The 23526-nt window shown below is 33.6% G+C and overlaps 6 protein-coding genes across 12 annotated transcripts; 4 read left to right on the top strand and 2 right to left on the bottom strand.

Annotated features, from left to right (window-relative positions):
• The first annotated feature begins 295 nt into the window (after positions 1 to 295).
• Positions 296 to 2075, top strand: LOC131664195 (large ribosomal subunit protein eL6). 2 transcript variants are annotated; one of them, XM_058935098.1, is made up of 4 exons: positions 296 to 441; positions 860 to 1048; positions 1122 to 1395; positions 1664 to 2075. In XM_058935098.1, the coding sequence occupies exons 2-4, from the start codon at positions 860 to 862 to the stop codon at positions 2008 to 2010; spliced, it is 810 nt and encodes a 269-aa protein (XP_058791081.1). In that variant the 5' UTR covers positions 296 to 441; the 3' UTR covers positions 2011 to 2075. The 2 variants fall into 2 exon arrangements, with proteins under 2 accessions (XP_058791081.1, XP_058791082.1); XM_058935099.1 differs by lacking the exon at positions 296 to 441 and adding an exon at positions 452 to 514.
• A 21-nt stretch (positions 2076 to 2096) lies between these two features.
• Positions 2097 to 5509, bottom strand: LOC131664194 (SANT and BTB domain regulator of class switch recombination). 3 transcript variants are annotated; one of them, XM_058935097.1, is made up of 9 exons: positions 5149 to 5509; positions 4803 to 5059; positions 4302 to 4735; positions 3586 to 4233; positions 3221 to 3515; positions 2914 to 3142; positions 2583 to 2853; positions 2321 to 2520; positions 2097 to 2231 (listed from the first exon to the last, which is right to left on the bottom strand). In XM_058935097.1, exons 1-9 carry the CDS (start codon positions 5234 to 5236, stop codon positions 2227 to 2229), a joined length of 2427 nt encoding a protein of 808 aa, XP_058791080.1. In that variant the 5' UTR covers positions 5237 to 5509; the 3' UTR covers positions 2097 to 2226. The 3 variants fall into 3 exon arrangements, with proteins under 3 accessions (XP_058791080.1, XP_058791078.1, XP_058791079.1); XM_058935095.1 differs by having other exon boundaries at positions 2099 to 2247; XM_058935096.1 differs by having other exon boundaries at positions 2099 to 2247; positions 2321 to 2517.
• Positions 5510 to 6049: 540 nt separating this feature from the next.
• LOC131664219 (uncharacterized) lies at positions 6050 to 10754 on the top strand. 3 transcript variants are annotated; one of them, XM_058935140.1, is made up of 7 exons: positions 6050 to 6414; positions 8015 to 8258; positions 8883 to 9046; positions 9118 to 9290; positions 9362 to 9671; positions 9752 to 10257; positions 10317 to 10754. In XM_058935140.1, exons 3-7 carry the CDS (start codon positions 8925 to 8927, stop codon positions 10376 to 10378), a joined length of 1173 nt encoding a protein of 390 aa, XP_058791123.1. In that variant the 5' UTR covers positions 6050 to 6414; positions 8015 to 8258; positions 8883 to 8924; the 3' UTR covers positions 10379 to 10754. The 3 variants fall into 3 exon arrangements, with proteins under 3 accessions (XP_058791123.1, XP_058791121.1, XP_058791122.1); XM_058935138.1 differs by lacking the exon at positions 8015 to 8258; XM_058935139.1 differs by lacking the exon at positions 6050 to 6414 and having other exon boundaries at positions 6475 to 8258.
• Positions 10755 to 10901: 147 nt separating this feature from the next.
• On the bottom strand, positions 10902 to 13786 carry LOC131664217 (phenylalanine--tRNA ligase beta subunit). The gene is made up of 12 exons (XM_058935137.1): positions 13632 to 13786; positions 13460 to 13515; positions 13234 to 13388; positions 13097 to 13163; positions 12764 to 13030; positions 12515 to 12694; positions 12261 to 12436; positions 11987 to 12191; positions 11845 to 11925; positions 11672 to 11764; positions 11311 to 11590; positions 10902 to 11242 (listed from the first exon to the last, which is right to left on the bottom strand). The coding sequence occupies exons 1-12, from the start codon at positions 13687 to 13689 to the stop codon at positions 11091 to 11093; spliced, it is 1770 nt and encodes a 589-aa protein (XP_058791120.1). The 5' UTR covers positions 13690 to 13786; the 3' UTR covers positions 10902 to 11090.
• Positions 13787 to 14455: 669 nt separating this feature from the next.
• On the top strand, positions 14456 to 15872 carry LOC131664276 (uncharacterized). Its single transcript, XM_058935242.1, has 5 exons — positions 14456 to 14464; positions 14660 to 14897; positions 15006 to 15122; positions 15262 to 15418; positions 15515 to 15872. The coding sequence occupies exons 2-5, from the start codon at positions 14667 to 14669 to the stop codon at positions 15691 to 15693; spliced, it is 684 nt and encodes a 227-aa protein (XP_058791225.1). The 5' UTR covers positions 14456 to 14464; positions 14660 to 14666; the 3' UTR covers positions 15694 to 15872.
• Positions 15873 to 16163: 291 nt separating this feature from the next.
• On the top strand, positions 16164 to 23393 carry LOC131664193 (E3 ubiquitin-protein ligase TRIM33). Of its 2 annotated transcripts, none has more exons than XM_058935094.1 (12): positions 16164 to 16664; positions 16741 to 16970; positions 17044 to 17321; positions 17447 to 17557; positions 17631 to 17938; positions 18020 to 18465; positions 19249 to 19710; positions 19986 to 20307; positions 20378 to 20516; positions 20592 to 20775; positions 20838 to 20990; positions 21067 to 23393. In XM_058935094.1, the coding sequence occupies exons 1-12, from the start codon at positions 16304 to 16306 to the stop codon at positions 21250 to 21252; spliced, it is 3180 nt and encodes a 1059-aa protein (XP_058791077.1). In that variant the 5' UTR covers positions 16164 to 16303; the 3' UTR covers positions 21253 to 23393. The 2 variants fall into 2 exon arrangements, with proteins under 2 accessions (XP_058791077.1, XP_058791076.1); XM_058935093.1 differs by having other exon boundaries at positions 20375 to 20516.
• Positions 23394 to 23526: the final 133 nt, after the last annotated feature.

Below are 23526 nucleotides of genomic sequence, written 5' to 3'. Positions count from 1 at the left end.
ATACATCACAATACTTATTTATTTAAAATATAACAATTGTAAGTTTTACAGTAAAAGCAAACCGTTTTAATTTTAATTTCGGTCATTAAATTCCATTTGTTCAATATGTATATTGTCTTTATTTCAATTATTACTTTCTAATTTCATTGTATTTTCATATCTCCCTCAGTTTCTATATAAAAAATCTTTAAAGTTGATGATTTTTTTTTTAATTCAAGATGTGTGTACTATATATCTACAAGAGAAAAATGTTAAAAAAGTTACATGACTGTTATTGATGTTTACACTTTACACGTATACTGGTAAGTATACTTGACGTGCTATTGTGGATGCGTAATTGTGAATTGTGAATTGTGAATTTGTGATGTCGTCTTGTCGACAGTCGACTGCACTGCGTGAAATAGCCGCTAGGAGGAGGCTCTTTCGATCGTTGGACTCGTGGTAAGTCGGAACAAATGTTATGTAGAGAGAAAAATAATCCGTTTAATCTTAAATTTATAAGTTTTCAATAAATGTAAGACTTCAAAATAATCGTTACTCAATTATTTATTTACAATCACAATTTGATAGTTTTTTAAATATTTCGAAACTTCTCATGCATTATTATTCCGGACTCTGACATGTTGGTGTCTTGAGCGGCTATATTTTTGTCACTATAAACAATATATTTGTTGACTTTTCTTAATTGATTGTTATGCTTATCTATTAATAATGTTGATAACTTGTTTATGTTAAGGGAAAAACTCTTTACTTTAACAATTTTGAAACTATCAACATAACCTAAACTTTTTATCATATAGTAACAGCAGAATAAACGGTTACAAAATCAGTGATTAATTGTGAATTATTTTGGCATCAGATGACGGATACCAAGGTGAAAATTGCTGCGCCAACGCCAGCTACAACCTCCAAGGGAGTTGCTGGTGATAAGAAAGTTGGCAAACCAAGAAACTATGACTTGGGAAATGGAGTTTACAGGTTTAGCCGCAGCCGTATGTATCACAAGAAGGCGGTCTATAAGTTTGTAGGCAAAAAGACACCTAAAAAGGTATGAAATTAAGAAATCCCACGGTATCAATTTTCATAGTTAAAAAAAATAAACAATTTCCTTCATTTTGTAGGAAGTCCCCAAGAAACTTGTTAGTATTGAAAAAAAAATTGGTGGAGAGAAAAATGGGGGTACTAGGATTGTACTATTGAAGAAAAGGAAAGCAAATTACCCTACTTCAGACTCCATCTTACCTCATCCAGCTAAGAAGGCCTTTAAAGATCATAGTCGGTATCTGAGACAAACTCTTGTACCTGGAACAATCCTTATTCTATTGGCTGGTCCACACAAAGGAAAGCGTGTGGTATTCCTGAAGCAGCTCAAGAGTGGTTTACTTCTTGTTACTGGTATGTTATTTCTATCAATTGTTATTATTCATAGTATTTATCAATTTTATGTTTAAAGTCTTTAAGCTCATCCTTAAAAGATAACCAATGTTATATATTATATATTCAATCAAAGTTTTCAATTAAAACTCATTACATTCTTGACTATAAATAGTTTTGTTCGGGTGTTTATCAATTTGAAAATATAACATTGTACTTTTTTCTGAAATTCAATGAATACAATATTCTATAAATAGGATTTGATTATTTAATGTTCTTATAATTATAGGACCTTTTCTCATCAATGCATGCCCACTGAGAAGAATAAATCAAATATACGTCATTGCCACGAGCACCAGAATTGACATGTCTGGTGTGAAGCTTCCCGAACATATCAATGACCAATACTTCAAGAGGAAACGCGACAAGCGTGCCAAGAAGGAAGAAGGTGACATTTTTGCCAAGAAGCAGGAGAAATACCAGCCAAGTGAACAAAAGAAGTCAGACCAGAAGATCATTGACCAGCTTGTTGTTGAGGCCATCAAGAAAAACACAGACAAGAAAGCACTCTTTGCTTATCTTGCATCCATGTTTGGACTGCGTAGCAGTCAGTATCCACACCGAATGAAGTTCTAGCTCGATCATGCTTTACATTCTTATTCGTAAGATCGTGGTATTAATAAAAAAAATTTATAAAATTCCATTTTTATTGTTTTTTGTCGATTTATTTTTATTCATTTAAAGTAAGTTCATCAAATACTTATTTTGACGATTTGATTCTTGTCAAAGTTCTAGTTGGTACACTATTCTTACATTTATTATTTTGTGATACTTGGTTTAAAAATTCAGCTTCTAACCTTACGTATGTTCCACCTAAAAAATATTAAAAAGTTTTATCATTTTAAAGTAGCACCACAAGTCTTAATAGAGCAAAGGTAGACCATACCAAGTGGTTGAGCATTATTATTCCAATGACCATATTTCCCTAAAGAATGACTTTTCGGACGTAAATTATATTCAAGCATGGTCCTCTTGGTCAATAATGCTACCATTTGTGCAGCAGCTTTTTCTTCAAAGTCTCTTTGATTATCTTGATTATATCGAACTGTTAGATTTGAACTCCAAGATCCCATTCCTTCACACCTGCTAATCAAAAATAATTAGATCGCAAATATAAAACAAGGAATTGTCAATGAAAGAACGTATACCTTTTGAGAAAGCTAGTTTTAATTTTCTTCTTTTTCTTAATTAAGTGATCCGCGCTATCCCAATCACGCGATTCGTCACTCTCGGAAGATTCGTCATCACAAGTAGTGAGATCATCATGGCTGCCGTCATCATCTTCATCGCTGTAAGATTCTGAAGACACAATCGAAGAAACGTCAGTCATTTGGGATACTTGATGCAGCACCTTTTTAATTGACTTTTGCGAGATACTTTGATTGACTTTGCGAACGTTCGATCCACCCCAGATTTTGGCTGTAGAAAAAAAAAATTAATGTTACGCGAGTTGGATTTAAAGTAAAGTGTATTGCCTACCCAGAAGACCAAGTTTTGGTCTTGGTGGTATAATTTCAATTCCTTCCCACCAGAAGACTTCTTTGCAAGCTAATTTCCCCTCTGGCAGATTGGGATCACGCGCGGTTAGTCTTGTAATTTTTTCAGGAAAGAATAATTGCGGAGCTTCGATGGAGACGATATCTCTGTACGCGAGAAACACGTTGATGATGTTTTCGTCCCTTTCGGTAACTATTTCCGGCACGTGCTCCTATCGACAATTATCAGAAAGAATTGTAAATCTAAAAGTGATGCGCAGTTTTTTCAGAAATGCAACTTTGGCATTTACTTTGAATCGACAACCATCACGGTTTGTGATCGCTTGAAATCTGTAAGCTCTCTGACTACAGCAAGGATACCTTCCCAAGGGGAACGGAGTCGCTCGTTGCAGCTCATTGATGAAAAACTGTGGATTCTCCGGATGATAAGAACACCAATCCATTTGATTGACGGCAAAGTAAATTCCGCACTGGCGACAAAGCAGGAAGTGACAATCGCCCCACAGTCGCCAATAAACTCGTCGCCAAGAGCGCAATTCCGATCTCAGAATAATAATATAATCGTTCAGATTCCACGACATGTCTCTGCAAAACACGATAGATGCGTCAATTTACAAGGACAAACTTCATTCGTCTTTGTAAAAAACATGTATACCTAGTGTGCTTACTGTGCAAATTTCCTTTGTTATCAATCCTCATGTTACTCGGCACACAGGGTACTAGATTCGATATGGATCGAATAACATTTTTTTCGCATTTCATACACTTAAAGAGCGTAGCCAAAGAAGCGTAGTGTCCTCGTTTCTGATCTGGTTTAGCATTCGCTAGAGACATTATCAATTTGCAAAAGAGCCTACTTTGAATTTTGTCCTTTTTATCTTTGATCGTTTCAACTTCAGCATTGGAGAAGAGATCAGCTAATTTAGTCAGAAGATTGTCGTTCAAACAGCTAAGAACGGTCGTGGTTTTTAGAATTTCTGACATGTTCGTGTGGCAGAAGTTGAGGCAGCAATCCAATAGCGGATCCATTTGTAAAAACGACGCTGACACCATGACGGGCACCACATTAGTTGCCTCCAGTACTGGCCAGTCGGATTTTTTAATGATATCCTTTTTTACCCACCGCATCAGCCAGTCGAAAATAACTATGTCACAGTGCACCGAAATATCCATTTCCTCGAGCTTTTGACCGGCGGTCACTTCAGCGAAGTAACACATTTTCTGAATTAACAGTCTCTGTGGACAGCGGAAATCTTTTTTTATGTTTTTAGCTTCGTCGCAAACGTGGATTTCAACCTCGGCTCTGAAATAAAAACCAATGGCTTTCGTAGCATCAAAATTTAGAACAATTAGGCATTGCAAAATACTTACTCTATACATTTTTTCTGCTTGATCTTGTCCTTTTCTTTTTCTTTATTACCATTTATACCAGTGCTTACCTTACTTTCAAACCCATTTGGGACTGAAATGCTTTTCTTGGGTTCTATAATTAATGATTTTTTTATGATTGGCTGAGAATGAACTGGTCTAGCAGTGATGTGGGGAAGTACAGAATCCAATAGTCCTTCGTGCAAAACGTCGCTCAAACATCTCTTCATAACTTTCGACAAAAGTGGCTCTTTTTTATTTTCACAACATGTTGCCAACAAATAACACTTTTGTTTGTTGAACATGTGTTCATTGTTAGTTTTCTCTTCGGCATGCCGATTATCTTCCAACAGTTCCCGCTCTGCCAACGTATTTGGATTTTTTTCTGAACTTACTATATTTTCGATTTTTAAGGACGTGTCAGAATTGTTATTTCCCTAAAATTATATGAAACAAACAATGCAGTGTAAAGAAAATAGTTACGTTTAAGCTAAATCAGAATACCTTTACAGCGACAGTTTGCAAGCTCTTGTCCAGTGGTGCGATATCATCCAATTGCGTTACATTGTGCGACTGTCCCAAGTTTAAAGACACTTTTGCAAGAGCACTCCAATCTATTTCACTGCTGGCTGTTAAAGTATTTGCCAACTCATCAAACGTTTCATTCACTTGGTAGGCTGTTCTCATAAAATCGAAAAACGTCTTCACAGACAGTTCTGGATATTTGTCTTCTTCGTCTTTGCTTTGCTCTCTGTCATCCACTATTTTTATTGATACGCCGAGTTTCGTTTGTGTTAAAAATGATTAAAAAAAGATATATTGAACGACAATCAAAGAAACTATCGTTTACCTTCAATTTGGGAAACTATATCGCCAGTTTTCGAAATATCATTGCACAGTTTTGGCAAATTAAACTGCTTGAATAGATTCGGATACATTCTTTAAAGATATTAACAAGTTAACCTTCTAGTTTTTGCTTGATTTTTCGTACAGACTTGCTTAACCTTTGCGATTTCTCTATAAAAAGTTAATTTTGAAAGTTTGAGTGCGTCGATGAGCGTGTGGTTGAATTTGAATAATTACAGAACGTAATTGTACAAAGTGTGTAGTGTGCAAACAAAAGATTTAAAGTTCGATGTTGTGATTTAACACGAGGTTATCAGTTTACTAATTAATTTAGTAGCATGTTTAGAATAAAAAACAATGTCAACATTGTAGATGACACCACAATGTCGCTTGCAAGCACAGTGTTTACTATCGTAACTAAGCGAACAATTGATCAAACTTCTTATCTGTCAAGGTGTTGCTAAATAACGTTCGGGTCAGTATTATATCCTGAGGAATTTTCAATCAAATAATTTCAGCAATGTCGTACCTCCACAAATAAAATAATAATTTTTATAACTGCACACGTGTAACAATAAACTTACGTATATTCTCAATGTGCATAAATTAGCCTACAGCATTAATTATAAAAGGAGCACCAGGTGTTATTATAAAATATTTTACTAGAAATCTCAGAAAACGTAAAGCAAAATTTAAGAGTTAACGCTAAAGTGAGCTTTCGCGGAGAAATTTTAGAAACTTGGCGCCATCGATAGATCAGTCAGCTGTAAGTTACGTGCGTGCGCCAAAACGCCAATTACGGCCGGCGGCGCCAGCGGCCAGGCCCAAATCAGCCGTTTACGTTAGATCGCATCATATTCATTGATCATTCCCGGTTATGGAGTTTATGGCGGACATCTGACGCAACGACATGTGCTCGTTACGTTCCAAGCAATCCTTCTTGTTTTTCATTTTATTCTTTCCTTTCACTTTCACTTCAAAGCCTCAAAGTGTCATTTCAAGATAACCTATTTTCAGAGGTAACCATTGGCCACCTTGTACTCTGCCCTAATGCTTTTAACGTAATTTCTGCAGATTATTCTGGTAACACGGTCATGACCAAGCAAAGAAAGATAAAGCTCGAGGAAAAAAAGCAAAGGGTCGATACAATAACATATCAAAGACTAAAAAATCATGAATGTCTGATGACCCGCAATCCAACGACGGTGAGAGCACACGGGACGATCCTGAAATGAAAACGGAAATTACTGAAACTGCACTTAATACTCATGTAAGTGAAGTTTACACCTCTTCGGCCACTAATCTTATAATTGACTCGCACGGACGACAATCACAACTGACAAATGTCACCAAAGTCGTTAAAACTATCACGCAACCGATTAATTCCAAGATAATGCTAGACTCTCAACTATTGACCCAATATTCAGGCATAAAAGACGTCCTCGCATCAGACTTTCATTGTGCTAAATGAAACGACTCTTCGAAAACAATCAATAATTACTCAAAAAATAACTTGGGCACTCTTCATAGTATTTGTCGAACCCATTGACAAAAAAAGCTGTCAAGGGCATTAACTCCACCATGCTTAGACGCCTTCTCTCAAAATCCTACTCGGACTTTCTTTTTTATGACTATAAAAAGCTCAGGCTAATTCAGGCTAAGCCGCGTTAAAAATCGGTGCTGCCTCCAACCGTATACTTAATGACTCCATTTTAATTGCATCAGATCTAAGACTTTCAACATATTTAGAGTTCAAACCACATCCAAAGAGAATTTATATCAGCCCTATTCCACCCTGCTACGTCTTTTCTTTGGAAGCCCAACAAGTTCAGCAAACTGTTCTTTTTAACCAAAGCTATGCAGTTGCTCAAGCCAAAGATCCTCAACGTGAGTTTGACGAACAATTTAGTGATATACTACAATCAAATTTGCTTTTTTTCACGAATGGTTCAAAAAAGGACCAGGCCTTTACGTCAGCTGCACCATCCACAGCCCTGATGAGCCACTCAATCTGAATCTGCAGTTTAAAATCGATCCTCGCGCTTCAATCTTCTCTGCCGCAACCTTTGCCAACTCACTCTAGAAGATATTCTACCCAATCGCATAGTTAAATCAGTATTTTTTACAGACTCGTTGAGTTCGCTGCAAGCTCTCTTAAACATTGAGGCTCTCATCAATTCTTCTCACATCATTGTATTCAGAATCTAAGGCTTGTTAAACTTATTCAAAACGATCAAGAAGTAATTGAATGAATTACTAGCCATGAAGGTATCTCGGGAAACGAGGTGTTCGATGAACTAGCCAAGAAAGCTTGCAGCGTTGACGCATATCTTTCTCACCTTCTGCCATACGCGGATCTTCGACAATTCATCAACGATTCAAGCAAAAAATAGTTTTATGTATATACCTTTGGAATATTAATAGAGGAAAATGAGTTTTCTACTTTGTAAATTACATCAAAGAAATATCAAAACCTTGGCTTTTCCAAATGCATCTGTGCAGAACACAGACCGTGACTTTTAGCTGTATGAGAAATGATCAATACAATTTGGCTTATATAGTCTTGACAGAAAAAACTAGTCGACTTTTCCTCATGCCAGTGTGGCTACGATGTCGAAGACCTAGACCACGTATTTTGGAACTGTGAAAGATTTGTTATACAACGGAAAGCTCTTTTATTCAGACTTAAAAAGGAAAATTGTTCCCGCCATATAAAATTAGTTCATTCCTCTCTGACCCAGATCCCGATATAAAAGATCTGTTCTGTAGATTTCTAAACGTCTTCCTATAATCCCTTTTCCTTCCTTTATCAATCCAACTCTCTACTCTTAATTTCTATTATGAAGCTTCAAAAAGCTTTCATTATTTAGCTTACCTTTTTATCTACAACTCTCTATATATACTATCTATAACGCCTGTGGAAGTACCGCCAGTCAGTAATATAGCGCGCAGTCGCAAAAATCAGTTGATGGCCGTATCGGACACAGACTCGCAGTTCAGCGTGTCGACACCAGAGCCAAATAATCAAACAAATTCCCGGTTATGAGTACTTGTTGGTTTACGGCTATGCGGACGGTCGCCAGTGAAAAAGACAGTGACTTTTAATTTCCACGAGTAAGTCTCGAGCTTTTTTCGACGATATCGGATGCAAATTGCGATTAGGTGCTATTTGATAAGCTCTCATACGTTACAAGGAAAGATACTTTCTCGAGAAAAAAGTAGAAATCATATTCTGAAATTTCAGCTGTACACTTTCTCCAATAAAGAAAGAGAATAAATTATTATTTTGTAATGTTCGCACTTTACGTATCCGAAAGAAATTTCACGGTTTCTACGTTGAGCGTATAGACAGTGGAAAAATCGTGCAATGCATGCAATGCAAAAATTTGAATGACACAAAATGACAAATAACACAATGCTTAAACCATATTGATAAAACCGAGGTAACACAAGTATAGTAATACATTTTCATTCCAAGCAATCCGTAGCATAAAGATTTTGTGTTTTTAAGCCATATATTCCATGTCAATTTGTAGAACAAAATATAATTAGTACAAATTCCAAAACAAATAAGTTGTAATCAAAGCCAATGTGTTATATCCTAATCACTTAAAATATTTATAGCTTTTATTTAAATTATTTAAACATGAATTTAGCTTGTTTATTCGCGACGTCAAATCACATCTTGGCTGCACAGAATTTGAATAATGGTAACAATATTCATTTATGTTTATAAAGACTCGAGTATTTGTCAGCGTACAATAGCATTACGATTCTAAAATGGGAGAAGTGTCTGGTGAAGTTGAGGCAATTAGCGCCGAATATGCGCTGGCCGATGTACTCGATGATATTTTTGAGTATTTGAAAATTCGTGATCTATCCATTGCTGGAAGCGTCTGCAAGTAAGCTTCTGTTTATCTCAACTGAAAAACATAAGTTAACTTGATCGACGTAATGATTGTTTTTCTTTAAGAATGTGGCATCAGGCAGCATTAAGAATATTAGCGAAGAGAGGTCCTGAAAGACAATTATTGCCAGCCTTTGGTGGCCAATTGTACACCGTAATGAACGTCAAACCTTTCGTAGCTTTTCTGTTCATTGGGCCAAGTAAACGAGAAAGAAACATCAAGGAATTAGAAATCGATGGTAACTAGCGCATTTTAATTCAACGAATGTCGAGTGAACAATTCGCATTCAACGCCCGCGAATATTGTCAGTGTTAAACAGGTACAAAAAATTCTTTACTCGTCACCTTATTGCCGTGGGCGTCGACGAATCGATGATGGACGATAAACCGATAATTAGTTGCGATGGTTTATTGGGCACCGCTAATGGAATCTTAGGCCTGTTCATACCTCAATATCGTGGCTTGCAAATCAAAGTAAAACGTTTGCATCGCGCCAGCGAATCCGTCAGTAGTATAATCAACAGCTTGGTACCCGACGACAAATCTGCAAAGACAGCGATGATACTCTTTGCAAGACCTTACGGCTACGACGGCACAATTTTAGAACAAATCAAACGCACGTATGTCGATATTTGTTATTTTACTGGTGCTGTAGACATTCATTTTATTGAATGTCGGCTCATTTCACCTTTTTTTATAGATTCAAACAAAAAAGATATACCCTATGGGGTGGTTCATTCGACGACAAATTGCTGGCAACTGATCGCATGGTCGATGCCAACGCTTTCATGGCGGATAGCAACTCCAGCGACGACGAATTTTACGATGCAGAAACTATATATGACGACGGCTACTATCCTCAAGTAGACCATTACGGGAGTACAGCAATGTTCGCCCTAAGTATTTCAGGATCGAAGTTCGATTCTTGGTCGACGATGATCAATTGCCTCGCGCCAAAGCTAGAAGTCGACAAAAAGCTCCTTGACTTTCGACAACACCTAAAGCTCAAACGTCGCACCATAGGCTTGGCCTGTGGCCCGAGATACGTAGAAGGTTGTGTTATCATGAATAAGGATTATGAACAAATATATATGACTAGTCATGAGCTCATGGATGTCGTGAAGAAAACTCTACCGGGCATTCCTTTCATTGGAATTTTCAATTTTGGTTATTATAGTCATTTTGGAGTTGATTCAACAATCGATGGTACGTTTATGCCAAATCTTTCTAGAAGCATGATTATTGAAGACTTTTTTATTTTTTAGACTCCAATCAAAGACTTGGACAACAAATGGCCTTGGCACTTATGATTTTAACTTACGATTGAACAAATGAGACGCCACTGCATTTCAAACATATGTTTGCCATGTAAACATACTTTTTTTATCTAACTCAAGTTAGGAATTTTATTATGGTCCGCAACAATGTTTTCTGTAAAATAGGTACCGTTTTTAATATTTATTTGGAGATATTATCATTTTATGAAAAAAACGAAAAAAACGTATTACACCTTTTATGTACTAAAATTAGTTTAAGTAATATTTTTTAATATATGTTACTTATTTCGGCATTGCTTAGCCATTAATTATTATGTACGTTAAGTTTTAATAATGAATGAATTTTATAAATTAAATATTATCTATGTCTTCATCGTGTTTACTGTTTATTAGTTGTTGGAAGAATATTGCGTAAAAAAAATGTGTAATTTCTAAACAAAAATTTGTACACATACGCGCCAGTCTTTGTAAAGATTAAAAAGAAAAATACTATGTTTCAGCTCCAATAACAGTTGAAATTTGTTTGAAAATAAGTTATTTAAAAACCAATTTTTGCAAAGAGAAACATATTTTTTTATTAAATTAAATAAATGGGATATCAAAACAACTTTAATGTGTTTAACATTCATAAGTCTAATTTTGGTGGTACCTGTATTCAAGATTCTTTTGTTATAAACATGAATGTTTATACGTTACCGCAAATGTTGCTTTGAATGAAAATTTGCTCAAACACATGATCATTTTCAAACTTTCAGAAGATGCTTACAAAAATGGTTCGATATTGATTTCTAAAGACGTGCATGGAATAGTTAGACCAAACTTGGTCAAAACATTTGGATGAAGAGTACCAATTTTACCGATGACTTTGCCATAAGCTATCACTTCTCCGCAGCGATGAGGGAAAAATGTTGGATCTAAAATAATTCAAATTTTATGTAAAATAAATTTTTGGATTTTTTGTTTTTAAAGTTCACATATAAACCTTCCAGAGATCGTAAATGATAACCCTTATCGTCTTTGTTATGATGCCAAGGTACTTCGAGAATATGCATTATATTGTCAAGAATACCGTGAACGAACTCGAATCTTGCCATCTTATTGTAATATACAACGCACAATCGCCTTTCGTTCCTAGCTCCAACTTCTGACTTGGGATCGCGTAAAATAACATCAGATATTTCAAACAATTTTATTGGCAGTGGCATTTTTCTATTTGCTGCTATTGTTTTTAAGAGACCTGGAAGTAAAGTAGTTCTCCCTACCTAAAAATTAAAAGAAAAAATTTGAAAATAAATGAGAAAAACGTATGATAATTTAATAATATAACAGATTGAATACTATACTTGAAATTCTAAAGTTTTTGGGTTGGAAATATGAACAGCTGGTATGTTTTTAATATCATGTCCAAGTTTATCAGCAATATCTTCTCGAGAACACTGTCAATTTTACAGAAATTTTTATTAAATAATTTCATATTTATTAATATTAAAAAATAAGTTATGGATTTTAAATATACCAACGAAAAAGTTAATGCTTCTGTGAAAGCAGCATTAGCCATAGCTTCTCTCAGTTGATCAGAAAGTTTATTTAATGGAAACTGCAATTTTACATGATTTATGAATTAGTCGGCGCAAATTGAGTAATCTATATATACCTACTTCTTTTCCAATACTGGGAGTTTTGGGCACAGTTTTTTTTATGTTATTGTAACCATAACCAATCGCAACATCTTCATAAATATCACAAGGATGAATAATATCGTGCCTTGTAGGTGAAATCTGTACATGCAATTCATCACTACTTTTGACTTCAGTTTTTAAAGACATTTTAGTTAAAAGCCTTGCAACATCTTGAGGTGATTGGCTATAAAAAAACCATTGAGTAAATAATTGGACAAGATTACTTAAAAGATTTCATTACATATGACTTTACTTGATTCCAACATAATTCGTTGCCATTTTACTGCTAATTTTTTCAACTCTGTATTTAAAATCTGGACTATCAAACTTCTTGTCATCTGGATAGACTACTTCAACAAGCTCAACCTGATGTTTTGTAGAGCAATATTCACTAAAGGAACAAACTATAGTGTCAATTGCAATTTTTGCCTAAAAAAAGAGAGTATAATTTATGTAAATTTAATTGAAGCTACTTTTCATTAATAATAATCTTAAACTATTACCAACCTTTGTAAGGTCAGTAGCAGTACACTCAATAAATATATTCTTAGTTTGAAGTGTTATTTTAGAATGATCACTATTGATGATGGGAGGCAATGATAGTACTACACCATTTTTATCATAAATAACTGGATATACAGGGCTGTCTCTGATAATAGATAAATACTGTTTGAGTTGCGCATGGTGCTGTAATTGAAGAATGAAATATAAGAAAATACTATTTCAAAAAATAAAACAATTAAAGTACAATCTTACTGCATATAAGTCCATTATCTCCTCTCCATTATATTCTTTATCTTGATTTAAAGGCTTGAAATAAATATCTTTTGGAGGTTTTGCATCATATGTGAATGGCCCTTCAATGGTATCTAAATCATGAGTACCAATGGAAATTAATGTACGTTTTCTGCCAATATTTTGATGTAACTTATCTTGAAGATCAATAAAATTGTCATAAGCACTTTGCGTTATAGTAACATCTCTCAATATAGCTGCAACAAGATGACCTCTGACTTGCAAACACTAAAAATAAATTGAAATAAGTATTTAATTTAATTCTTTAAAAATAATTTTGCGAAGTTGCCTTACAGCTTTTTTCATTTCAATCTTTTGAATATTTTTTGGTTTAACAGTTTTGTAGTAAGGAACAGGGATTCTGTAAATAAATGTTGTTAAATATTAGTTAAATATTAGGATCCTAAAATAAATTATTTATTAAAACTTACTTTTCTAAGAATATTAAAAGTCCTGTCACCAATCCTTCCATACAGAGCAAGTCATAGCGATTGGCAGGAACATCAATTTTGTACAGTATTTCATCAGAAGCTCCATGAGTCTGTTCTATGCCCTGTTCTTTAGCTACCATTTGCTGTTCCGTTGTCTAAAAAAATCAATTTGGTCAATACATTTCACATAGTCATTAAAATAATGCAAATTAAAAACTTTACATACTACTTCATCCAATTCCAGCCCAAAAGCAAAGCATAATTTTTGAAACTCATCATCAGCTTTAAATAACATTTTTGAATTAACATTGAACATCTCTTATAAACTAAACACAATTTTGCACAAATGCGGTTGAATATTTTAAAAATATGCTCAAGTATAGACATGAATTACTTACTGTAAGTTTGTCCAAGCGCTTTGAACAATAAATCCCTTTTCACGCTAACCGTAGGCATTTTCAATTTCTAGTTTGGCAACGCGTTAAAAATGATGAAATTTATTTCGGGTGATTAATTATAAATCCCTACGATTTTTTGTAGGTTAAATCCTATCATGCAGTATGACGCATGCCGAATTATCTATATATATCATACATATTGGTTTATTATACCGACACGTTATAATGATATATATATATAGTAATACAATATTATAATATGTATAAATAATGAAAAAATTTAAGTGTTTTAAATTAGTTTAAATTATAAAATTGTACTTCTTAAACTTCGAGTTTAACATGTATTTTAAGATTGTTTGAATTATATATTATTGTATTACATATCGCGCAATCTCAAATTTTTTATATCACGACCGATTGCTGAAATCTCCACAAATTAATAATTTTTAATAAAAGATATTTATTTTTTATTTGAAATTATAATTAATTAATTATATCATTAGTCAATAGTTACTATAATATAAATAATACCTTATTAAATCATAAATTAATAAATATTTAATATCTAAGTCTAAAGACAAGTTATAATAAACACAATATAATATCTAAAAAATTATAGTACGTTCATTGTTAATCATTGAAATACAATACGTTCCAGCCAAATGCAAAAATACTTTTTGATTTCAATTATATACTTTACAGTTTTTAAATGTCACAGTTACAGCTATCTCGGTCACAGATTCTGACCTTACGTGACAGCAAGAAGAAAGTCACAGTCATAGATCCAACAAAATATTCAGATTTAATCCAACGTGATACGCGATCGGTCATCGGTATATTTGCATGGTTGTATATTTATGTAGCAACATATTCATTTAAAATTTCATTGACATTAAAAAACGAGTAACCTCATTTAAGAATTGTTTTTATATTTTATTTTTAAATTGTCTGTAATTTCAAAATTTCTGTAAAATGTATAAAATTGTTGCCATATAGGTTATCTTTTAATAGAGTATTTTTTTAACTAGAGATGAGATGTCCGTTTTTAACACAGAAGATTTAAAAATTGAAATTAATACAATTATTGAGGATCCTAAAACACCAATGGAAGGTGCGAATGAATCATCACAAGATTCATCAAGCAAAAGCATTTTAAAGTCACCAAGTATTTCATTCAAAGAAAGTGATTTTAAGAAAGAATTTTTAGATGTAAGTCAGTCAAAAAATTACACTCCACAATCAAGTTTTATAGCTAGACCTCATACTGTAAGTATTTTGTAAATAATGCTTTCCTTCATATTTTCAAGAATTGTAGACAAAAATTGATTTTATTTCATGATTTTTTGATTGCTTCCTTGCTAATATAAATTTTAGCTTGAAGATTTTGTACAAAGAGAAGAGATAAGTGGTGCCTGTGACTTGAAATCTACTTTTACTCTTGATGATTTAACTGAAGATGAAGACATTTGGATTATAGATATTCCTAGAACTGTAAGATATTAATTATATTTAAGTTTAATGCAATGAAATTAATTTTTATACAATTATAATTTAATATTGGTATCAACTTTAAGAATTTGAGTATTAATTATTTATGTTGAATTTTTATTTATTATTTGTTAAATTGCAGATTGATCCTCTACAGTTAAAAGATCAAGTATTACAATTAGGACATGAAACAAAGTTTAAAATAGGGGAAGATCGATACTGTGCTATTAACAATGAAAGTAAATTTAGTCTCACATGTGTTTTTAGTAAAAAACATAAGACAAAGAAATATAAAGCAGGTACAATTAATTTTTATTCACTATTATATATATATATATATATATATATATATATATATATTATCTATATTAAAATTAATGATTTTTCTATTATAGTTAATATCAAAACTGCTGGTGCAATGAGCATACGAAGAAAACTTTCAGGGATTTCAAAAAAAAAATTGGAATATGAAAAAACAGAAGCAGTGCCTTATCCAAAAAATATTAAAATCAGACATCCTTTTTTTGGTGTTCAAGTTAATTCTTCAACAGTAAAAACTAAAAGGCATTGTTGATAGTATAGTTATAACTTCTGATTTTCTGATTTTCTTAATATGTAAATATTTACCGTAATTTATATACATAGAGCTAAATGTAAATTAAACACCAAAAAAAAACTTTTCTTACTGTTTTAAGTAAGAAAATAAAGAACGTCCTAATAATTATCTTTTATCTTGAAATTTTATAAATATAACTTGTAATAATAAATTAACAAACGTTCTTATAATTTTTTTTTTAAAAGATTGCATTGATTGATTATTAATCTCCCTTTATTTTTTTCTATAAATTTTAAAATTTTTTATTAAAACTGCAAATGGTAAAAAAGCAATTTTTACCATATACACACATATATAACATGTATAGTCCATGGTCGGCCGTATGGTCGCGCTTGGCGTGTTCTCTTATGTGTATTCTATATGTATATGTATATATGCTATCGCGCGGGGGCATTGGAGCTTTGGAGGCCCTCTGATGGTGGCTTTCTCTCTCTTTTTTTTTTTTCACGCTCATATACGCTCCCTTTTTCCGGCCTGACATTGACTCGGCAGTAGTTCTTTTTGATCGTGCGTATAATACCTACGTGAGTATATGCAATGATTAGCGGTTGGTTGTCCTAAGCCAACGATGGACTCGCGCGTCGAAGGCGACCTTGTCTCTATCAACGTCGTCAAAGAGGAACCAGCCGAGCATCAACCGATTATCGCAACCGTCACGGATGATCAACAGGCGACCACGGTGATGGAGACTATGAATACTGACGAAGATGAAGAGGTGCCTCAGGCAGCTGAGTGCACTACCGAGGCGGAGAATAGCCAGGACCAGTCGGAAATAAAAATTAGCATGTCCAAGTGCATCCTCTGCGGCAAAAGTTTTACTGCAGGGGATAGTCCCAAACTCCTCGAGTGCCTACATGCAGCATGCGCTGCCTGCATCAATGCCAAATTCAGCGAACACGCGAGCACCTCCGTTGACGCCGAGGTCCTTTGTAAGTAACATTTTATTTTTTTTTCAAGGTCGTCTGTGTGACGACTCGTCAATTAAAAATCATTTTATTCTTGTAGCCGATAATACAGTCACGTGTCCGGATTGCGAAGTGGTCAGTCACTTAGACAATTTGATTGAGAATCGATTTTTCTCTAAGTTTCTCGAAGATGACATGAGCACCACCTGCGAGGATGACCCTAAAGAGGTTGAAGAGGAAGAAAAGCTGTGTACGAGTTGCACTGAGAATGCTATAGCAACAAGTTGGTGTGTGGAGTGCGAGGAATATATCTGCCATAATTGTGTTGTGGTAAATACTTATACTTTTGTTTATTTCTAATGTACAATTTTTTTTACTATTCACCTTTGATATTCAAATGCAGGCACATCAAAGGTTAAAAATAACAAAGGACCATACAATAAAACCAAAGGAAGAAGTTACTAATGATACTGATAGTGGAAAAAAAGAGAAAAAATTGCCTATTTACTTGTTTTGTATACTTCATCCTCATGAACAACTGTCTTTATTTTGTCAAACTTGTGATCGATTGACATGTCGAGATTGCCAACTAACTGATCATAGGGAACACAAATATAAATTTATACATGAAATTGCCTCGGAAAGTCGTATGTCTATGAAAACATTATTGAATGAAGTTAGGTAAGTACTCATAAAATTATGATCCAATAATCATTATTATAGTGCATGTCTGGCTCTCAGCAATTGTTTCTTTTCAAAAATCACATTGTGCTTATTACTTGTTTTATTCTTTCAAATATTTTTAGTTATAAGCGGGAGTTACTGAAAAGTGCTATGAAAGTTATTGAGGAGCGTCAAGTTTTAATTACTGAAAAGAAACAGAGCCTTGTTCAAGAAATAAAGCAAATGGTTGTCAGGTGAGCTTTATTACGAATGGTATGATTCAATTGTACTCAAGTCTATTCTTTATAATAATTAATTATTTATCAGGTTGACAAATGCCGTAAATTCGCGGAGTAAACAGTTAATAATACGCCTAAATGAAGTATGTGATCAAAAACAAAATACGCTTAAGGAAAAAAAAATAGCCTTAGATCATCTGTCCAAACTGACTGACCATTGTATAGATTTTGTTAATTATGTATTAGAGCAGGATGATGATATGGAGCTACTTTATAGTAAAAAGTCAGTGACATCCCACTTGCAAAGAATCAAAAGTAGAAGAGCTGATATACCCAATCCTGAAATACCTGTGAGAATACACTTATCTATGGACAAAATGCAAGATCTGATCAAAGGTTTGACAAATATACATCCATATTACCGTCAATGAAATCGACATGTCTTGATTATACATATTCCTTTATTTTCCTTACTAGTTGTTAAATCAATTGGAGCGATTGTGGTAGATGGAAGAGTATATCCATCAGTAACCCCGCCGTCGGAACCAAGCGCTCCAACAACACCGATAAACGAGATAGGAGAACAAAAACAATCGAGTTCTTGCACTGTAGGCATGGCTATAGATGCGTCGGCTGTACCACAAGCTATAGGTGTATTGCCTCCCGATGCATCCAATAATATCCTACACAACGCTTATTTGAATCAATCGGTGAACATTCCAATCTCGTCCCATCAGCAACCCATGTTGCAAGCTCAGTTGAACATGATGCAACCTCAAGCAGCTAACTACATTCAGCATTACAATATGCCACAACGTGCATCACCGCAAGCACAGAGAATGCCTACATATAATTACAACGGGCGTATACCACAGCCGCAGCAGATGATAATGCCACAACGACCAGGACTTGGTCATCAACAGGTATATTGGCGTTAGAAATTTTGGTGTTGTATGTTTAGTTTTGTGTTGGTGCATTTAGCTTATTTTTTTATTTTTATTGCTAATCCTATCATGGATATTTTCTCATTTCTTTTCTAGTATTATTGAAAAGTATTAACTAGTTATAGTTATAGTGAATGGTATAATACAATTTATTCGAACTCCACGACAAATTTCAGAAACAAAAATATCAGAAATAAATGTAACAAGATATCTATAGCAATGATATTTTGACGAAAATAACTGATTGTAATTTTTACTTAAAAATTGACATAGTATATTTACTATTCACGCTCATTATTTTTGGAAGAATGTAAAGATTCAAGGTGCACTGATATCTTTAAATAATTACTTGTGTATAGTTCATAAGTGCAATTGCTTTTTTTAAAATCTTTTATACTTTTGTACGGTGTTGAATAAATTGGACAGATATGACATTGAGAATTTTTATTTATTCCTTAGAAGTGTTATTATTAAATAATAAAAAATTAATTTTATTTTTCTTAAAAGTTGCCAAGAAAGAAATCATACTTTACTTTATAATTGCAAACCACCTTTCTAATAAATATTTAATGGCACTTTACGTCTTTTTTTTGTAACTTTTAAATGAATAATAATATATTTAAGATGATTAGCATTGACTAGATGAAATGCGTTAAATAATTGAAAATCGCGTGAAAATTAAGAATAATGACAACTTAGTGAAACGAATAACTTGCATTCTAAATTGTTGAGTTTTCATTATAAAAAACATTTGTTCCATAGGTAACATCATCGACCCACCCTCATCAGCAGCAACAGCAACAAATGGTTTCTGGACCAGATCCCCATCTAAATCAAAATGCTAATCTTCGAGGCTTACTGGCCCACAATCCACCAGCCTATCGTCCAACGGCAAGCAGTTATAGCAGATTCCCGCCACGCTACAGATTTCCTATAAATCCACCTCAGCGACCAGTAGGACCACCGCCGCCGCACCAAAACTATCCTGCGGGAAGCTCTCTCCTCACTGGTGTACAGATGCGACAACCCGTGATAAATCCTTACCAGCAGCAACAACAGCAGCAGTCAGCCAGGTGGCATATTCCACAGAGTACTGGTCAGACATCGTCTGCATATCATGCTGGTAAAGGTGGCAACCCACAGATGTATCAGGGTGCTGCGCCGTTGGGCGATGCCTACAAAATTACACTCAAGAACCAGCAAATGAGCGTTGCTTCTCAAGTGGTAAGAACAGGGAAGAGATTCATCGATAAATATTTTTAGCGTAGATTGCATGGTTTTTTGAACGAAAGTTATTTGATTTTGAGTAACTATTTGTTAACACTTTTAAAAAGAACGTTATATCTCATCTATGAAATGCTTGCAAAAAAACAAAGTACTTTATCAACGTTTCATCGGAAAAATCCAATGCACGTGTGCCGATTCTGCTTCCGAAAAAGCTACTAAAATTTTCTAAAAAAAAAACAGCTTTACTTAGATGGTGATTGGATTTTTTACAGAAGAATAACGAAGCAGCACCAAACCCACCGATCAGTAGTGATCCAACAGTGTCATCTCAAAATTCGACGATGGTAACGCAAACAGTGAGCTCATCGATGCCAAAAACGCCAAGTCCAGCCATACAAGAGAAAGCTGACGATACGCAAAAAAGTCTTGACAAGTTTTGCCAAAAATCGCTCAACGATCTCATGTTGACCATCGCTAAGCTCGACAGTAATGGTATTGTAGTCATACCTGAGGCGCAAAAAAATCAAATTGAGTCCACGCAAGTGGACAGCTCCACTGATGAAGGGGCCAATGTCATGACTGATAATTCATCGGGTAAGCATTTGAAATTGTATTGGTTGATTTTTAAAACTACTTGTAGCTTCAGGATGTATTATTGTAGCAGCATCCATGACAAAAGACGATCCTAATGAAGACTGGTGTGCTGTATGTATGGACGGGGGAGATGCGGTCTTATGCTGCGATAAATGCCCGAAAGTCTTCCATTTGTATTGTCACATACCGGAACTGAAGCAGTTCCCGAGGTATGGTTTTCAACTTTCAATAGTACAAGAACAACCACGTTCATTGAATTATACTTTGGAAAAATGTGATTGTAGCGAAAATGAAACGTGGCAGTGCATGCTCTGCACGAACGTGCTTGATTGCTCCGGTGATCCGCCCGGAGACAAGAGGCCAAATGAGTTGAGCGCGTGCGACATGAGAATCGCTCAGCGTGTTGTTTTAGAATTGTATTGCCAGTACGAACAAAGCTTGCCATTTAGAGAAATCGTTTCGCAAGAGGTGCGTTATTCTTGAACCGATGAAATAGTTATTTTTTTAATACTTAATTTCAAATTTAACAGATTGTCGAGTATCATAAAATTATCAAGAAACCAATAGCCTTAGATATTATAAGACAGAAACTTAGGCCAAGCAGCGACAATCATTATACGGATTTAAAGCAAGTGATGGCTGACATTAGATTAATGTTTAAGAATGCATACAAATTTAATCCAGTATGTTATTTTGAAGTCTTCTTTTAAATTAGCTGAAAATCAAATTGCTTCAAATAATTACGGTTTTTCCTTCAAGGTGGATTCTCAGGTTTATCAGGAAGCACGGAGTCTAGAGGAATTTTTTGAAAAACTTTTAACAAAGTGGGCGCCTGATTACGCTTTTGACGACTCGTTCCTAACAGGTGAAGGTGATGACGACGAAAATGAAGAGGTGTTTCCGTCGAATAGGAAATACCGCCGAATTATCCCTGGTGACGATTAGCATTCATTCGAATGCGACTAAGTAATTCGATAAAAGAATGATCATTCAAATGATCATTTCCATGCGACATAAGCGTAATTGTTACTTTATCATACATTCACGTTGAAGTGCATAAGACATTTGATGTTTCCTGTAGATCGAAATAACTATGTTATATGTATATTATTACTTTCACAAAATAATTATGTGGTCGCAACAAATACGTTCACACACCTAAATAGTACCAAAAAATTATGTCATTCTTATCAAAATTATAATAATCATAGAGATGCTCACGGAAATTCCATAAATTCACTGATGAATTAAGGAACTCAGCAGGAAAGCAACGAAAATCGATTTTTAAAAAATATAGAAAAATTGTATGTGAGTAGCAAAAGAAGTAACATTTATTAAAAACTACACGATTTAGTTATTAGTAAAATAATCCCAATAGTTGAACACTTTACCTAGACTCAAGTACCAATACACTCTTAAATAGGCTGTATCCATAGAGATGGATTATTTTAAAAATAACCAACAATTTCAACTAACTTAACATAAACAATACCTTCTTAAGAATATCCGTGTAAGAGCTGTACTAATAGGGATCAACTATTCTTTAATAATTAGCAATTTTTAATACTCAAATATTTACCTTTGCTAAAAGAATTTACTTCTGAAGAATGGTTAACATTGACTGACAGCTATTTAAAAGAATAATGTATTGCTATTTGTACAACTCCCGTAATGACGTAGTTCTTGAGAGGGAATTGTAGATATATGTTACCTATTGATCCTTTCTAGGTGCACTTATCGTTGTACAAAATTAGAAATAATATTTATTTCTTTAACGGATGATTGTAATTATATTTCGATTGGATAGACAATTTTGCGTGATTTTTCTAATGATTAAATATATTTATCTATATAAAAACCAAATTTAAACACTACGAAGATTCGATTTTTATTGATCAGGGAGTCATCAACTTTAAAAATTTTTTTATTAACGATAACTAAATTGTGTAGTTATTAATGAGTTTTTTTTAACCTTGCTAATTATGCGTAATTTTTCTATATTTCTAAATCGATTTTCATTGACTTTCGCCGAATTCTTTCATCTAAAACTTACGTAAGATTCGTCAAATCTCATTAGGTGTGTAATGATATCGATCTACTCAGATTTTTTACTTTATTTATCATGAACCTTGGCCAACATTTTTAAAAATTTTATTTTTAACAAGCTGGCCTTAAGTTGTGATTACAATCAGGAATAGCCTAGATAGGAATTAAATTCAATCAATTTTTACGATTTGTTAATTTTTAGGGAAACAGATCATTGTATCGATATTGTAGAAAATACAATTGATGCATATATTTTTATAATGCTGCTGTTTTATTGGTAAATGTTTTTGGCACATACGTAATCAAATATTGGACATTTCTTTGTACAGATTAGATTTTTTATTTAATTAATAACGATTATATTTTCTCATTTTAAATGATGCTTCATTATTATCATTATTATTATTATTATTGTTTTTTCAAGACCTACATTCATATGGAACGCTCTGCAGAAGTACATTAGATACCTGTAAGGTATTAGTCTTGGTTTCCTATAATCATAAGTATGTATACCTATCTCCCTCGTTACTTTTGGAAGGGTATGGGAGGAGGTTTTTACATGCATCATGACTGGACCTACAGTTTAAGGTGGAATCCAAAACACCGGAATTACGGTAATAAATATATGAAAATTTCATTTCTGAAAATTTTCATATGTCTGGGACAATGACAATGACGATCTTTTGCGCAGAAGTCTGAGCTCTTACCCACGGAGCCATTATGACTCATGAAAACGAACAATAATTTATAGAAAAGTAAGTTTAATGAGAGATTAGGGGATTTGGTTATTATTTATTAGTTCTCCTAATCTTCTATCTATGGCTTAAATTTTAGTACTTTGAACTTGAAGCTTGTAAATTGTTAGCTTAAACATCAATTTGATTAAAATATATTTGTTCTTCTGAAAATTCATTAAAAATAAATTGTTGAGAATATTGCCTATGAATATTTTTGATGAACAGACTATGATAGATGTAAATGTTAAACCTATTTGTGTAATTTATGTACTAATTGTAGATTTTACTATAATAAAGTTTTGACTCAAGCTTAGAAAATTTAAATAGTTAATACTAGTTAAAATAAAAAACTTCGTAGTTTTATTACCTTTTTCTTGTCACAACATTATAGTTGAAACAAATGCTCTTTTTAAAAATTATCATTAATTTTTAATAT

This window comes from Phymastichus coffea, unplaced genomic scaffold (genome assembly GCF_024137745.1).
Source record: "Phymastichus coffea isolate CEN01 unplaced genomic scaffold, Cenicafe_Pcof_1.1 PCOF00043, whole genome shotgun sequence".
NCBI classification, from domain to species: Eukaryota; Metazoa; Arthropoda; class Insecta; order Hymenoptera; family Eulophidae; genus Phymastichus; species Phymastichus coffea.
The sequence above is the reverse complement of the archived record's forward strand: the minus strand, read 5'-3'. Positions and strand labels throughout refer to the sequence as shown.

Excerpts from the sequence above, each read along its gene's own strand:
- LOC131664195 (XM_058935098.1), top strand. The coding sequence starts at position 860 with ATGACGGATACCAAGGTGAAAATTGCTGCGCCAACGCCAGCTACAACC. Across the intron at positions 1,049-1,121 it reads GCAAAAAGACACCTAAAAAG|GAAGTCCCCAAGAAACTTGT; the intron begins GTATGAAATTAA and ends TTCATTTTGTAG. Across the intron at positions 1,396-1,663 it reads TGGTTTACTTCTTGTTACTG|GACCTTTTCTCATCAATGCA; the intron begins GTATGTTATTTC and ends TTATAATTATAG.
- LOC131664194 (XM_058935095.1), bottom strand. The coding sequence starts at position 5,236 with ATGTATCCGAATCTATTCAAGCAGTTTAATTTGCCAAAACTGTGCAAT. Across the intron at positions 3,516-3,585 it reads TTGCACAGTAAGCACACTAG|AGACATGTCGTGGAATCTGA; the intron begins GTATACATGTTT and ends CGTGTTTTGCAG. Across the intron at positions 2,248-2,320 it reads TAATAATGCTCAACCACTTG|GTGGAACATACGTAAGGTTA; the intron begins GTATGGTCTACC and ends AATATTTTTTAG.
- LOC131664219 (XM_058935138.1), top strand. The coding sequence starts at position 8,925 with ATGGGAGAAGTGTCTGGTGAAGTTGAGGCAATTAGCGCCGAATATGCG. Across the intron at positions 9,047-9,117 it reads ATTGCTGGAAGCGTCTGCAA|AATGTGGCATCAGGCAGCAT; the intron begins GTAAGCTTCTGT and ends TTTTTCTTTAAG. Across the intron at positions 10,258-10,316 it reads AGTTGATTCAACAATCGATG|ACTCCAATCAAAGACTTGGA; the intron begins GTACGTTTATGC and ends TTTATTTTTTAG.
- LOC131664217 (XM_058935137.1), bottom strand. The coding sequence starts at position 13,689 with ATGCCTACGGTTAGCGTGAAAAGGGATTTATTGTTCAAAGCGCTTGGA. Across the intron at positions 12,695-12,763 it reads AGATAATGGACTTATATGCA|CACCATGCGCAACTCAAACA; the intron begins GTAAGATTGTAC and ends CTTCAATTACAG. Across the intron at positions 11,926-11,986 it reads CTCCCAGTATTGGAAAAGAA|TTTCCATTAAATAAACTTTC; the intron begins GTAGGTATATAT and ends GTAAAATTGCAG.
- LOC131664276 (XM_058935242.1), top strand. The coding sequence starts at position 14,667 with ATGTCCGTTTTTAACACAGAAGATTTAAAAATTGAAATTAATACAATT. Across the intron at positions 15,123-15,261 it reads TTATAGATATTCCTAGAACT|ATTGATCCTCTACAGTTAAA; the intron begins GTAAGATATTAA and ends GTTAAATTGCAG. Across the intron at positions 15,419-15,514 it reads GACAAAGAAATATAAAGCAG|TTAATATCAAAACTGCTGGT; the intron begins GTACAATTAATT and ends TTTCTATTATAG.
- LOC131664193 (XM_058935093.1), top strand. The coding sequence starts at position 16,304 with ATGGACTCGCGCGTCGAAGGCGACCTTGTCTCTATCAACGTCGTCAAA. Across the intron at positions 16,665-16,740 it reads CGTTGACGCCGAGGTCCTTT|CCGATAATACAGTCACGTGT; the intron begins GTAAGTAACATT and ends TTATTCTTGTAG. Across the intron at positions 20,991-21,066 it reads ATGCATACAAATTTAATCCA|GTGGATTCTCAGGTTTATCA; the intron begins GTATGTTATTTT and ends TTTTCCTTCAAG.